The sequence below is a fragment of the Lactuca saligna genome, chromosome 5, assembly GCF_052625555.1.
Source record: "Lactuca saligna cultivar CGN05327 chromosome 5, ASM5262555v1, whole genome shotgun sequence".
Taxonomy (NCBI): Eukaryota; Viridiplantae; Streptophyta; class Magnoliopsida; order Asterales; family Asteraceae; genus Lactuca; species Lactuca saligna.
The window spans coordinates 301,268,460-301,284,256 of NC_136421.1; the positions used below are offsets into that span (position 1 = coordinate 301,268,460).

The 15,797-nt window shown below is 33.8% G+C and overlaps 2 protein-coding genes across 4 annotated transcripts; both read right to left on the reverse strand.

Annotated features, from left to right (window-relative positions):
• Window positions 1–4,240: 4,240 nt before the first annotated feature.
• Window positions 4,241–9,596, reverse strand: LOC145048380 (putative inactive receptor kinase At5g58300). 3 transcript variants are annotated; one of them, XM_078996846.1, is made up of 3 exons: window positions 9,376–9,596; window positions 5,114–6,486; window positions 4,241–5,015 (listed from the first exon to the last, which is right to left on the reverse strand). In XM_078996846.1, the coding sequence occupies exons 2-3, from the start codon at window positions 6,423–6,425 to the stop codon at window positions 4,432–4,434; spliced, it is 1,896 nt and encodes a 631-aa protein (XP_078852972.1). In that variant the 5' UTR covers window positions 6,426–6,486; window positions 9,376–9,596; the 3' UTR covers window positions 4,241–4,431. The 3 variants fall into 3 exon arrangements, with proteins under 3 accessions (XP_078852972.1, XP_078852971.1, XP_078852970.1); XM_078996845.1 differs by lacking the exon at window positions 9,376–9,596 and adding an exon at window positions 7,390–8,062; XM_078996844.1 differs by lacking the exon at window positions 9,376–9,596 and adding an exon at window positions 7,396–8,061.
• A 2,274-nt stretch (window positions 9,597–11,870) lies between these two features.
• Window positions 11,871–15,574, reverse strand: LOC145048381 (26S proteasome regulatory subunit 6B homolog). Its single transcript, XM_078996848.1, has 6 exons — window positions 14,957–15,574; window positions 14,136–14,366; window positions 12,680–12,838; window positions 12,423–12,575; window positions 12,235–12,318; window positions 11,871–12,159 (listed from the first exon to the last, which is right to left on the reverse strand). The coding sequence occupies exons 1-6, from the start codon at window positions 15,428–15,430 to the stop codon at window positions 12,025–12,027; spliced, it is 1,236 nt and encodes a 411-aa protein (XP_078852974.1). The 5' UTR covers window positions 15,431–15,574; the 3' UTR covers window positions 11,871–12,024.
• Between the last annotated feature and the right edge of the window lie 223 nt (window positions 15,575–15,797).

The following is a 15,797-nucleotide window of genomic DNA, read 5'->3' on the forward strand; positions in this document are numbered from 1 at the left end:
CTTAAAGTTCTTTCCCATCATTGTCATGAGGCTGCCGAATTTGCTCAATTTTAAAATAAAGCAACTAAAAACATAGTAATATTCTAGCAGTTTAAGTTTCTTATAGTTTTTTTTTAGAGATGTTAATGTATATTAATGTTTTGATTATTTTTTAAGATTTTTTTTACTATGATCGAGAATTGATAGATGTAAGATAGTTTTGACATTATCCTTGACGACACCTCGAAACCAGTATGGGAAAATAGGGCTGAGTCTCCAATAATCGATTACGTTCCTGCAAGTATACCAATGGGCAAGTACAAGCTAAAATTAAAATATGGGGGTTTCTTTCGGTTAGCGAAGAACACTTGTAAGAAAATATATTGCTTTGGCTCTCAAAAATGCATCCACATAGACACATGGTCATACAAATTGAGTCAACTAAACGAAGAAATTATAAAGCGTTATTCATCAAAGAACAATCCAAAATTGTCAATTTCCTATGTTGATAAGTGTGCATCAAGCCAATCGTTTATTGAGCTTGATTCTGATGAAAAGTTCATGGCTATGCTTAATATGTATGAAAAAGAGAAAGAAGTAACCATTTACATCACAACAGAGAATAACCACAACTCAAATAATCAGTGTGCACATAACCATTTATGTGACAACACAAATGAACCCCATGATGATTCAGACTACTGTCCTAGTGAAGAAAGCTATTATACTCACCTTAATTCTGAGAATGAAGATGATCCAACAAATGATGATGAAGAAGCTTACTCTTTTAGTAAGAATACTATAAGCATGAAAGTTGGTACAAATTTTGAAAATGTGGTTGCTTTTCGGAGAGCTTTGAATCATTACGCAATCATAAATGAGTTTGACTACTATATTCAAAAAAGTGATCTGACACAATTCATAGCAAGGTATGAAAACATAGATTGCAATTGGAGAATTTATGCATCTGTCATGCAAGATGGTATTACCTTTGAAGTAAGAACATACCTAAATTATTTTTAACATGATTTCCAATTAAAATATATTTATTATGTTCATTTAATTATTTTGCAGGTTAAGAAACTTGAAGAAGGACATACTTGTACTCGAAGTAACATGGGTGTTAATAAGTGTGTCACTCAAGGATGGATTGCAAATATAATTACTGATAAGTTGAAATCTGATGGCGACATTTCTCCCATGGAGCTTAGAAAGTGGATTATGAAAACTTACAATGTTAACGTACCATATCTGAAAGTATTTAGAGGGAAATAGCAAGCATATACTGATATGCATGGTAAATGGGAAGATTCTTTCATGAAGATGGATGTATTTAGGGAAGAATTGCTAAATAGGAACAAAGGTCCACGATGTGGGGAATACGGACATCGTGAAAAGACATGCAAGAACCCCACACTTCAAGATTTAGATCCAAGTGAAACATCAACCTCAAGAAAAAGGAACCGGTGTCCGTGATAATTAGTTGTTTTCAAAAGTTTTTATTATTAGTTAAAATTATTTTGTTTTTGAGAACTTTGTAAACTTGTTTGAGACACACAAGGTTAAGTGTCCACATGAAAAATATGTCCGTAGTATTTAATTTTTTAAACTTGGTAAACTTGTTTATTAGTTGAATTTGGTAAACTTGATTTTTTGTTCTTAGATGTAGTACTTTTTAATTTTTTAAGATTGCATGACTATATATATGTCAATGGTTTTTCTTATAGACTAATAGGTTAATAGTTACTTTTGTTGTTATCATTTCTCATCTTTATTATTTATCTTTCTAATGACAAATATAATTGATAAATTTTTTTTAATAATAAACATATAAAATAAGATCTTAATCGATTAAAACACTTTTGTTTATACTAAGTCATAAAATGATAATTTTGGGTAAATATGATATTTTGACAATTCAAGGGTATATATTAAATTTTAAATATAGTTTTATAAAAGGGGTATAATAGTCAATGTATAAAAATAATGATTTAAAATAATTATAAAATATTAAAAAAACATTTAGGGAAAATATGATATTATAGATGCTTATTTAGGGTATATACGATATTTAGGAATTAAATAGGGCAAATATGATATTTCCTTCTCTATTTATGGTATATATGAAATTTTCTCTTGAACTTTTAACAACATCATGTAATAAGGTTATACAAGCTTAAGTCAATATTTGTCTATTTTCTTACTTAGGATCTAATTTGCCTAAGCATGTCCCTTTGTTCCCAAGCACATCACAAACATTTCATTCTGTATTAATCCCATTAGCAAGTCATTACCAATACTTATCAGCCGATATATTTGCATTCATTGATATTAGAGTCTCAATCATAACATAATATCATCTATTTGGCCTGGACGTCTACCAAAACATACTATGACATACATATTGTCTCATTTCTATTTCTATAATCACAATTAAAAAAAAATTCTAGTTTTTATACTTAGAGTCTAATCACTCTTCATGACCTCTCATTTCTATACTTTTTTTTTCTATAGATCTTGGTTTCCAAGTCATAATAGTGACATTTTACATTGAAGATATCTTGCCAATTTATTCATATTAATGATTTTCTCCTTCTACATTTACCCATAAGACAACTCTACCATGTATATCGCTATAATTCTTATACTTTTGTACCAATAGGTACCATACCATTCAAGCCCATATATACTTCTAGAACCTTGTCCTTATTCCCTTTCATTCACTCTAACCGACGTGTCAAACCAAAATCTCATTTCAAATTAATGCATTTCTTAAACCTATAAGCCTAAACATATCATAACAAGAAGATCTGAAGCACAAGGAGTTGTTTCAACTCAACTTTCAAAATCTTGTTGGTTCTAAATGATCTCGTCACTTGTAACTTGATTCTTCTCAGCTATCTACCCCTTAAAAGAAATGAGGGCATTTCTTGTAAGGTTAAAACATAATATGAGTCTCATTGTGTAGCAAGATATTTCGTTTGTTAAAACTGGTATTGAGTTCTTTTTAGTTTCCAAAATAGAAGCCCTAGTTCGTAATTAGAACATACAAAACAGATACGATCCAACACATGTTCCTCCGTCATTTTTTTTTTTCATATAAGAGGGACCACATAAACAGATAAGATCCATTAGATCTTGGGTTGAAACAACCCATTCCATATTTGATGGTAATTTTAATAAACTATATTTTTTTTAGTTATTCTGTGTACAGGTTTTTATGGGATCCAAAACGCATTTCCACGATGTGGTAGGTACTACATATCAAATTATGGTGATGTTTGCTTTTAGGAAAAAAAGTCATTTTGACTTCTTATGTCTGCAAGCGGAAAGACATTTGAGAAAAAAATTGTTTGTTTTCAAAAGACAAAAAACATAAAAATGTCATTTCGATCTCTTTTTCTCAAAGACAACCTTTTTTTTGGAAGATGTTTTTATAAGTTCCAACTTTTAACCCTATGTGCTATTTCTTTTTCCACCCCAATGTCTCCATCATTATTGTCACAACCACTGCCATCACAACAATGTTATTGTCGCCGTCATGCCCGCCACCACTTCTGCCCCCACACCCCCACTTCCCCTACCTCCACCATCACCCCCACCTCCCTTACCTCCGTCACCACCACCACCACGAGCTTCATATATATTTTCTGTTATGTCTATTTTGTCATTTGTTTACGTATATTGTTTCTTCAAAAGTATTGTATCCTCTCTTTTTCATCCTTTGTAATTATATCATGAAGAAGTGCACATTTTCCAAAAAAAATTTCTTCATCAATTATGACATTGGTATTTGTAAGTGCTTTGCAAGAGATGATAAGTTAGTTAACTTTTTCTTCATCAATTATGACATTGGTATTTGTAAGTGCTTTGCAAGAGATGATGAGTTAGTTATTCCTATACAAAATCAAGCATGAGGTTAGCCCTTTGATGAAATTCTTGGAAATCACAGTCAAAAGACCCAACACAAAAGCCATTGGTAAAAGAGAATTTTAAGAATTGAAGTGTTTTATAAAAAAATATATATTTTTCTATGTCACCATTGAACACGATGACATAACATTAAACCCTATTTAACTAACTTGTCATGTGATGTCATTATAATTCAAATAAATAGGTTATACGTACATAGATTTTTTAAAAGTCAAATATTGGTGATGCCTCAATGCATTTCAGGTAGCACCAACAGGCAACAACTGCTATTTTATAATCACATTTAATATGTTAATTATCTAAATAAAAAGAAAAGAACAGTAATACCCAATCCAACTAGACGATTAATGATTAATCAACTTAAAAAATGTAATCTTTCAACAAATAAAGAGAAAGAAAAGCTAATCTAATGACTAATGCTCTCAACTCCTAAAAACGAAAAGACGAAACAGAATGCATGTAAACTTACAGAAACGAAGGTAAGGTGTCTGCACAAATCACAATGGGTGATGTCTTTAATTAATTAGATACACGAACCTCTTCAATCATCTTAACAACTTCATCCATGGAGGGTCGGGAATCCGGGGTTTGCACAACGCAAGCCATACCGATCTGCAACATCTGCACCATCTCCTCCTCGATGTTTTGAAATTTCATAAGCTCAACATCAAACACCTCAGCAGTCCATTCTTCCCTCACCACAGACTGGACCCACTTAGGGAGATCTACCATGTCTTCTCCTCCTACTCTTCCCGGAGATTGGAGTGGTTGTTTCCCGGTGAGTGTCTCGAGGAGGAGGACGCCGAAGCTGTAGACATCGGATTTATGGGAGTGTTTTCGGATTTCCAGGACTTCAGGAGCTTTGTAGCCGATGGTGTGGCGGGATGTGGTGGGTGGGTGTTGCTTTATGAGCGGGGATAAACCGGTGTCCGAGATGCAGCCTTCTCCGTCAGGGGTAATAAGGACATTTGACGATTTTATGTTTCCGTGAACAAATTTTGGGCCGCCGATAGCGTGGATATGTGCAAGGCCTCGTGCAGCTCCGAGTGTCACTTTTACTCTTGTTTCCCAGTCTATTGGAGTTCTACCGCCTCCTCTGTTTCCTGCCATGTCATTCAAGTTTTTAAGTAGCATATAGACAACATTTTATCTAAACAGCAGTTGATGTAAGAAAAAGAAACATGAGATGAAAGTAGCATACCATGTAAGAGTGTCAACAGGCTACCACTGGAGAGATAATCATAGACAAGTAGCTTTTCATCCTTGGAGTAATAATAAGCACGAAGTGGGACAACATTCGGATGTGGTTCAACTCTCCCTATCATCTCCATTTGCTGTTCAAACTCTTTCTTCCCTGCCACCACATCTTTCAACCTTTTGACAACCACGGTTACTGACTCCTCTAAAGTTGCTTTATATGTTGTTCCAAAACTACCCTTTCCTAGCACCTCTGCTGAAGCACGCAATAAATCCTCAAGATCAAAATTACTAGAACAGCCTTCAAAGAAAACCATCTTGTTATTTTCAGCCTCTTGTACTTCACCACCAAATTCTTCCCTAGGCTTCTCACTCCTTCCACCAACAGAAGAAGACTTTGCTCTTCGTACACTGCTCACATTCCCATTCCCATTCTCATTCTCATTCCTATTCCTTTTCTTTTTCTTGAAACAGCAAAAATATAATATGATCATCAAAAGTATAACTGCAACACCTCCTCCAACCGCTATGGCAATAATAGCCCATAAAGGAAACTTCTTTGAGCTTTTTTCTTGATGATCCCCAGTAGGTGGTGGTGGTGGTGTATGAGCAGGAGGAGGTGGCAGTGGAGGCGAACAGGGATTCAGAGGTAGTCCACACAGGAAAGAGTTCCCAATAAATGATGAATTTGGGAAAGTTTTGAGGGAAGATGGAATAGAACCGTTGAGATGATTGTAGCTTATGTTGAGATTTTTGAGCTTTGAGAATGTGATATTGGGGATAGAACCAGAGAGGGAGTTATTTTGGAGGTTTAATTTGGTTAGGCGTGCCAAATTCTGGAGAGATTCCGGGATTTTTCCGGTGAAGGAATTGAAAGAGAGGTCTAATACATTCATGAGGGAAGGAAATGAAGTCGGAATGTTACCTGTGAAGTTGTTATGTTGAAGGAAGAGATGATGGAGGGAAGGAAGAGAGAGGACATCAGAAGGTATACTTCCGGTGAGGCTATTCAATCTGAGGCTGAGAACCTCTAAAGCTTCCAGTTTTCCAAGAGTGTTGGAAGGAATGGGGCCCGTGAGTCCAAGGCTAGGAAGTCGAAGAGCGGAAACACGGGTCCCATTGGAATCACAGGTGATGCCTATCCAAGAAGTGCAAATCTCAGTAGTGTTGCTCCAGTTGAGCTTTGGAGCATGGGGTACTGCATCAGCAAATGCAAGAAGAGCTTGTTTATCTGAGTTTAAGTCAGCAAACAGTGGAGATACAAGGGAAAGTATGATGAGGATGGATTGAAGCAGGTGAGGAGAGCAGAGTTTCATGAGGAAATAAATGTTCACATATACGACTTTGATGGTTGATGATTTATGTTGGATGATCTCCCTGGTTCAAATAAACAACAGAAAAAAATTTAGAAGATCTGCATATCAAGCTTTATATATTAACTAAATTGAAAAACAATGACATTGTCCAAAAACAAATAAGGTAGCGCACAACAGAAAGCATCTCTAAACATACAATGCTATGAGTGTCACATTCTTTTACTAGTTCAACTTACTTTGCGAACTCAATTAACCTTGTTAGTGGCCAATAAACACATACTCTCTATATCACCATAGCTACAATTTACGTGATTCCGTACAAGGAAAGACACATAAATACTCAAGAACCAAAACCCCAACTACTACTTCAACAATATTCCTCTTATAAGTGCAAGTTTACACAACCACTAACGCCATCGTGATTAATTGCTATAACGTAGGACTGCTTAACTTTCAGCTACTAACTTTCCCCTCTATTCGACTCGGTCCCAACTAGAACAGTAAATGAACACAACAAATACCAAATTTTAAGCTAAAAGCATCCAGATAGTAAGACAGATGTGCAGATTCAACCGGTGGATCATATCCTGTGTAGCCTCGCTACATCCAGAATTAGCCAGACTAAACGTTGAGTCACAAACAATTGCTTTTAGGACTATAGATTATATCATGTAAGTATTTGCACTTCTATTTTGAAACCAATTGGCAATAAGACGAATCAGCTTGGATATCTTAAACTGTCAATTTGCTTAGTTGTTACCTGATATAGCTAAAATATATTGCATATAAGTAAATGAATTTATCGTTAAACAAAATCACAAACTTGCTATAAATTAACATATCTAAACTGTAAATTGCATTCAGTAAATGAATATTTCACCTCATAAAATCGCCAAATACCTTTCAACCTAACATATAAAATGCAAGAAGTAAATGAACTTCCATCGAAAAAAAACTACATTACCCGCACCTTCGTCCTTCAAACACTACCACAACATTTGCCGTTGTAGCTTCGGCGGCGTCATCAACAGCTTCAAACTAATTAAAATTTTCTTCAAAATTCTCCGGCCGAATTTTCTTCACGAAGAAATGAAACAATAATAAATCTTAATCTGAGAGAAAAACGGAAATCACTCAGCTGAAAAGCTCTCGCCTCCAATCCGCTATCGTTTTTTCCTCTCTTTTCAGATGAATTTGTAGGGACGAACAGGAATTCAATTTGAATTCTGAATTTCAGAAGAAATCGAGTGAAATTTTCGAGCGCAGCGAAGAACACACAGTTTTTATGTGATGTATGTGTGAGAGAGAGAGTCACTCGACAGCTCCTAGTAATGAGTATGATCCCTTTTTGAGCGGGGTTTTTAACGATAATTAAGGCCAGGCCTTTGAAGGAGTAATGTTCTGATAGTTGTACAGATTTTGATGCAAAAGATACAACTTGTTGTTTAAATATTTTTCCACATATGATTTTTATCTAGCATTAAAGTTTAAACTTAAACCCATTTTGCGTTTTCTTAGTTTTCAGATTGGACATTCCTCGCTTATATAATTACATTTCACCCTTTCAGAAAAAGAAGTGTGATATAGACCAAAACTAAAAAAAAAAATTCTATTAGTTTGATTTGCTTAAGAGGAAATTATGTTGAGTTAAAAAATAACAATATTAATAATTGTTTAGTATAGCCATGTATTTTATTTTGCGAAATATCACCCCTAAATTTAATTTTTTATTGGACGTGCAATTGTGTGCAATTTTCAATCATATTCTTATTAGTGAGTTTTGTGCTAAATAAATGGATAATATTAAGTCAACTCATCACATCAGATTGAATCTTGAACATCATCATCGATTGTAGACAAATATCACTGTCAGATTCCTTTTAAAGAATTTGACGTGGTTGATCATCATGATTTTTACGAATAAATGAACGAAACTCAAAATATCAATTTTTATTCAAATAAAAAAATTATACTACTAAGTTGATTTGGACTTAATTGTTGAGCAAACTGAATATTTTTTTTTCATAAAAATATAAACTATCTTTGAACATCTTAATGGAGGTTTTCTTAATGGTCTGTAATATAAAATCAATTTTAGAACATCTATAGGAGGAGAGTTTTTCTTTATAGTTTTTTTATGAAAAAACTTAGGATAAAAAAAAAAATTCAATGTATCCCAACAATAGAAAAACTTTTTCAATTAGATTATTTACGTTTTTTTTTTTTTGTGTGTATATTTACCTAGTGGAAATTGATTGAAAATCTATTGGATCCACCATATTATTGAAAAGCTCAAGAAAATACCTTGTTAATTAACAATATCTTTGAAAAAACTTTAGATTGAAAAAAAAAAAAAAAAAAACATCAAATACTTTTTTCATTTTTTAAAGAGCTTTTTGGGATCACATCTTTTTATAGGGTATTTCCATTTAAAGTAGGCTCCTCCGGACCTGTATACATAAATTTCAAATTATTGTTATGCCATCCAAACGATTGAATGTAAATTCTAAACTGTGCATGTCATCAATATAATGTAATATAATTATTTTCAATGATTTGTTTTAGTAACGTGCATGATTCCATAAAACAAAGTGATTTGATTATTACAAAACACTTATCAATGTTATAGTTGTTATATTGAGGAACTCAAATTTTCTTGCAGCTAAACAAAATATTTTTAGAAAATTGAGATCTCAAAACATGTGTTTTCATAACAATAAATATTTAAGAAATTGATATTTATGTTAATTCTCATAGCAACATGACATTTCGTCAAACAATTGGTGTGCAAGGCAAACCAATAAGAACATGCTCAACTAAACTCGAAACAATAAACAAATTCACCATCTCTTTGGTAAAAGGTAAGAGTAAACACGATCACAAATCATGATTAACGATTAAATGTTGAGATTTTGTGGAATGGTGTCAGATCAGATGAATGAGAACTTACACTGGAGCCCCATGCCAATGGCGAAAACTGTCAGAACTTGTGCTATCTACTTATCTGTAATCCATTGAGAGTTGAGACTGGGGAGGAGGTGGGTACAGAAGAAGTAGTTGGCATTAAATTCAATGGACAACTGTATTAATTTCTCCTTCAGTATCACGGATTTTGTGATTTAATTTCTGATTCAACAAGTACAAGTACATTTTTCAAACTCAGTTAGGTGTCGGAGGACTTGCAGGTGGTTCACAAGTTGAGTGCTAGTGCTATTATGCGAAGAAGCCTTTGATGTGACTTTTGACTTTTGTATTAAGTATTAACACTCGCTAATTGCTAAACACTAGTGGGCGAATAAAATGATACACATACTTGAATATGAATTATGGATTCTCAAACAAACAGGTTAATGTTTTTTATTTTAGTTTCATCGAGCAGTTTAGTGTGATTCGCATAAGTTGATTTGATCTCAAGGACACGAGGGCCTGGTGTATCCATAGTTTACCGGGGATCTCCATTTGTGAATTTTACTGCCAAACCAACCTCAGTTAAGGCTTTCGATTTTGCAGAAGATGAATTTTTCCCTTATGTTCTTTTTGCATTAAAAAAAAAATCTCGAAAAACATAGAACAAGTACCCTATGTTTGTCTCTTCGATTTTTGCCTGAATATCGAGAGTGGTTTCTTGGATTATCCCAGTTTTAACCTCATGCAGAGTGTAAATATTTTTATCAAATCATACAACAAAATTAGATTTTTTTGTTACTTTAAGCAACAATATCTTAATTTGTTACCAGAATTTCATCTATGCATGCATATGCATAAGCTGGGAAAAATCAAATATGTTGTATAAACCGGTAAAATTTTGATAACGACTCAAACCATAAGTTATATGAAACCCATTTCATTTTACATAATTTAATAAACATTTACAACTTGCTAGCAAAAATAAGAAATTAGCTATTAGAACAATGTGGGAATTAATTGTGGCCTTCCCTTCACTTTGCTAAATTTGGAAGCGGCAACTAAATCTGACATGGTTGTGTTTCAGTAGACCAATTAATACAATACTTTTTTTAGCATCGTATGTGCATCTTATTCAGATAAAGAATTATTTTCAAGGAACTGTAGGAAAAAATAAAAAATAAAAAATAAAAAAAATAAGACATGTCTCTTTGAAAAGTTGATCATTTTCACTTTCACCAAGTGCAACTTACCCACAGTTTTTAAGTTACTAGCTACACCTCCAGTAGAAGAAAAAAAAAAATCAAATACAAACTTCAAAAACAATAATTTTATTAAGTTGGGTTAATTCGAATTGACCAGGAACTTTTGTCCAAATCTTTATTTTAAAATATAGAAGTAATTAATGGTAACGATGGGATGCTCTACAGGCTCTTGTGGTGCCGGTTACCCCGTGGTTTTGGTTTGTATCTTGGATTGGTGAATTTTTTCTAGTATCTTATGTGCGTGCCTATACCGATGAAAAGTGGTTACTTTTGACTTGTTCTCCTGCTGGATGGATCCGGCTAATCCATATCAATGTCAATATTTTTGTTTGGTGTCTGGAGCCAAAGCCAATCTTGATAGTCGTGGTATGGACATTGAGTGCCCTCTTTGTAATGGGAGGACAGAAACGACTAGGCATTTGTTTTTTCTATTGTCCAATGGCTTTTGTGGTTTTAGTTCAAGTGGTGAGGCGGTAGCTTGATTATACGCACTCTCCTTTCATTTGTTGATTGGTTGACATGATTCTCTACTACACGTCGAAATAGTGAAGAATTATTTTGAGGGTGTCATATTTGGATTTTCAAGAATATTCAGTTGTTTGATTTTAACAAACCGAAAGTTACGGACATCTTTTATAAGATTGTTACTCGGCCTTTTTTTATGGTGTAAATTGTAATGAGATCATCAAAATAAATAAATAAATAAATAAATAAATAAATAAATAAGAAAATATGTAGAAAGAGTACACTTAGGAATTTGTACCATTACTATTTTCGACTTGCTTGATGTGCTTTCCTTTTTAGCTACTTTTTTTTAACTATTATTTAAAACATTTGATATGTTTAATAGAAACATAAACCAAATCAATTCTTTCATAAATAAATGGGTTGAAATTGCAAATATTTATACTTGATCTGTGTTTGTTAACCACCCCATTATATTCAAAAACCCAAAAGAATGAAGTTTGATATCTAAGGGATTGTTTCTTTTCAATTTAACGGGTTAAACACTTAATCTAGACAAGACAATTATACATTGATATTTTTTAATTAAATACGAACAAAATGAGTTATTAGGTTAAGCCGAAAATTATGGCTAATTTATAGACAATATAACCCTTGAGCTATTTGTCTTTCTTCTTTTTCTTCTCAGATGAATATTGTGAAATTTGTTGTGTTGCAATTTAAGGTAAAATGTTCATTTTTGTGTAGAAAAAATAAAAAAATAAAAACAAAGCTTTATATGTATATAACAACTCATTACCCATTCAGCCACTTGAACTCATAACAGATTTTCATGAAAGCAAAATATAATCTAATTAGGTAACACCAACAATAAGAACATTGAATTGAAGCCAAATTAGAGATTCATTGAACATGCATGAATAAGCAGCAGCAAAGGTAAAGCGACAGGGACAGAAAGTATGGGATTACTTGTAGAAATCAAAGTCAGTGTCAGGCTTCTTTACATTGGTTCTGTAACCCTTCTCGAAGTCCTTGGGAAGAATAACATATCTGTTCTTGCGGACTGCATGCATCCCTGCTTCTTGACAAATAGCCGTAATCTGTACAAAACCAGGATGAGGATGAGAAGGGCAATTAAAGAACAACAACTTATTGCTTATTACTAGTAGTGTTACCTCAGCAGCACTAATCTTGTCAGGGCGAGAAACATAATCTTCCAAGTCAACTTCATCACTCAAGTTCATTTTAGCCGTGCAAACCTACACATTTATTACATTTTTTATTATCTCAAGTAAACAGACAAATAATATGATAAATTAAGAAGAAAAAAAAAAAAAAAAAAAAAGGCAGGGTGGGGTTAGACCTGAAAAACGAGGCGTTTTTGTCGCCTGTCAGGCAAAGGAAACTCAATCTTGCGGTCAAGCCTACCAGGACGAAGAAGTGCAGGGTCCAATGTATCGGCTCGGTTAGTTGCCATAATAACCTTCACATTCACCGTTTGGTCAAACCCATCCATCTGCAGTCACTCATAAATCATTAATCATTAATCATCTTTCCCTTCCCTGGCCTTTAATATTATATTTTATGTCCAAAGAAAACACTCGTAGTCATAGGGGTTACCTGATTTAGGAGCTCCATGAGAATTCGCTGCACTTCTCTGTCAGCTCCAGTCTGAGCATCAAATCTGGCAGTAGCAATTGCGTCCACCTCATCGATAAATATGATTGCAGGGGCATTCTCTTTCGCTAGCCGAAACACATCACGAACCATTCGCGGACCCTACAACACCAACCACCATAATTAATTAATTAATTAATATAGCTCTTACACAATCATAGCATATATAATATATCAAACAAATCAAGCCTTAATATCAGTTGGTACTTAGTATTGGTGAATGAATGATAGAAAATGACAAAGTAAGGCTACAAGCATTGATTCTTAAAGGATAAGCTAAACTAGAAGCACCAGGTGTCATAGTCACTCACATCCCATAAGAAACAAGGAAAGCAATGCAAACAAACTACCTATAAATACCAAGTGAATTTTAGTAGTTTTATTCTCCATTCCACAGTCAAATTAAACACCCTCAAAAGATGACTAGCAAATCAACAGGATTAAGAAGAAGCTTAGGAGTTCTACACCAAGCTGAGTATGTAATATGTTATAAATGTTATATGCATGAAGATAAATTTATCATAAACAAATTGTCATATGCTTCTTTGCACAAAATCACGATACAATCAAATAGCAAAGACATATGTTATGGCATTGGCATAATATGATATTAGCATGCATTTTGCACGTCATACATAATATATGAAAGTTTTATACATGTCAAGTATGGGCATTTAAATATGCAACATACAGGATGTTTACTTATATGAATCCTAAGGTTGGCCTACTTATAAGTAGTTATGAGATTTCAAAAAACAAAAATTGTGCATGGTGGATGTTTAAAAAAAACAATGCATTAGTTTTTATTCTTTCAATAAATTTGATTTAAATGTTTATGCTACATCATAGAACAACATGAATTATATACTAATCTAATCAACTATCAACATATTCTTCATTGTGTTATAAATTATGGAGATAGAACTTTAAGAATTTTAGTTTACAAAATTTTGTGGTATTAAACTATGATGTAATGAAAGATATTGTTCGCTATAATTGGTTTTAGTTTGTATACAAATTGCAACATAAGTTGATAGATTTTTCAAAATAAAAAAAAAAGACTGGAAATACAATGTTATAATTGGATAGATTTTCAAAGTACGGTGCCTAAAAAGAAAGGTGAGAGTACAATGTTGTAATAGAAAGAAACAGAAGTAAGATGCTATAATACACAAACAAAAGAAAGTGTGTTGCTATTTCTTGAGTCCTTGAATTATTCCTATTAGGTATTTTACTTGTGACAAAAAAAGAAACACCCATATATAGCCCTTTCATTTCTTTTCTTCATTAAAACAAAAAGAAACACAGGTAACTAGCTTACCAGGATTAGGTCAAGTCCTCATTAAGTCAAAAGGAAACAACATGTCTCTTATAAAGAAGAGGCAGACTAAAAGCATACCTCACCCAAATACTTTTGAACAAATTCTGAACCAACTACTCGAATAAAGGCTGCTGTGGTATGATTTGCAACAGCTTTGGCAAGCATAGTTTTACCAGTGCCAGGTGGACCATATAGCAAAACACCACGTGGAGGATCTATGCCTATTTGCTTGTACAATTCATGATGAGTCAAAGGCAACTCCACAGCCTCACGTATTTCCTGCTTTTGAATGTCACAACCTCCAATATCCTACCAAAATACACAACCACAGTAAAAATCAAATTATAGAACAAACTGATCTCCGTAATGCATATAGCATATGGTGAAAGAAAGACAATCCCTTTGTTACAAGAGTTGATATAACAATAGCACAAATGCAAAACAAATATCATGATTTACAGCTCTATAAAAGAAAGGGTCCACAACGTAATAACAGTAGAGACAAACTCTACAGATGAGAAATATTATATGATAGGATACATTAGTAAACCTGCAGAAAGAAATTTGCTCATAAGCTAACTAACTCTAACATTGCATCCTTCCTGTAAAGAAAACTACACCCACCCAATTATAAGATCTAATAATCAATGACTTGCCAATCATTAAAGGATAAACTAACGATCATCACTTTGAGCATATTCAATTAGTCAATTATAACTATAATATTCTATCTACTATCACATTAGCATCCAAGTTATGAGTTATGACATCAATATCCTAAACATAATTAATACAAATGAATTTTGGATTTTAAGATGCTGAAAGTCTTGGCATAATTAATTCATCAAAACCCTATTAGCACACGTAAAAAATCAAGACTTCTATGACAAAATACTCACACTATAGGTGACGTCAGGTTTCTCCGACTGGCTAAGCAGAGATATACTAGAGTCAGCCTCAGGCGGCAACACGTCAACAAGCGCATTTGAATGACGGTGCAAAGCAACGGACGCCGAGGGTTTCAATTGCTCGCGATTAATCGTACTAAGAATCCTAACATAGTAATTAGATCCAGTAGTTGACCCTACGATACCGTTATTTTGATCGATCATCTCCATGAACTGACCAATCACAAGCGGAACCGATTGGATCCGCTTCACTTCTTCTTGAGACCTAAGGAGTTCGCGCTTGAGATTCTTTTGTTCGTCTTTGACGTACTCTTCTTGGATTTCAATAAACTCGATTTGACGCTCTAATGACTTTAGGCGAGTGTAGAGGTCGTCTTCGTTGTCGAAGAGAGGCGAGTCCATGGTGGTGGAGGCATTGGGGCGACTCGGTGGTGTTTTACATTCAACGAGCATAGGCGATTCCATTGTTGCGGTGGCAGTGGCGATACTGGTGTCGGCGGCTGAGGCGGTGGTTGGGGCAGTGACGGACGAAAGAGGTGACTGCCGAAAATGGAACCAGCGAAGACGGTGGGGAGAGGCAAGAAGAGGAACGATTTCTTGTGGAGTAATTTAGCAGGTAACAGACATTTTATTTTTCACGGTTTGGCCACGAAACTTTTAGTATTTACATATTAACAAGAAGCAAGAAGAGGAACGATTTCTTGTGGAGTAATTTACTAATTTAGCACGTAATGGACATTTTATTTTTTATGGTTTGGCCACGAAAGTTTAACTATTTACGTATTAATAAGAATATTAATAAGGAAATCTTCAAAAAAAATCATAAATTTTT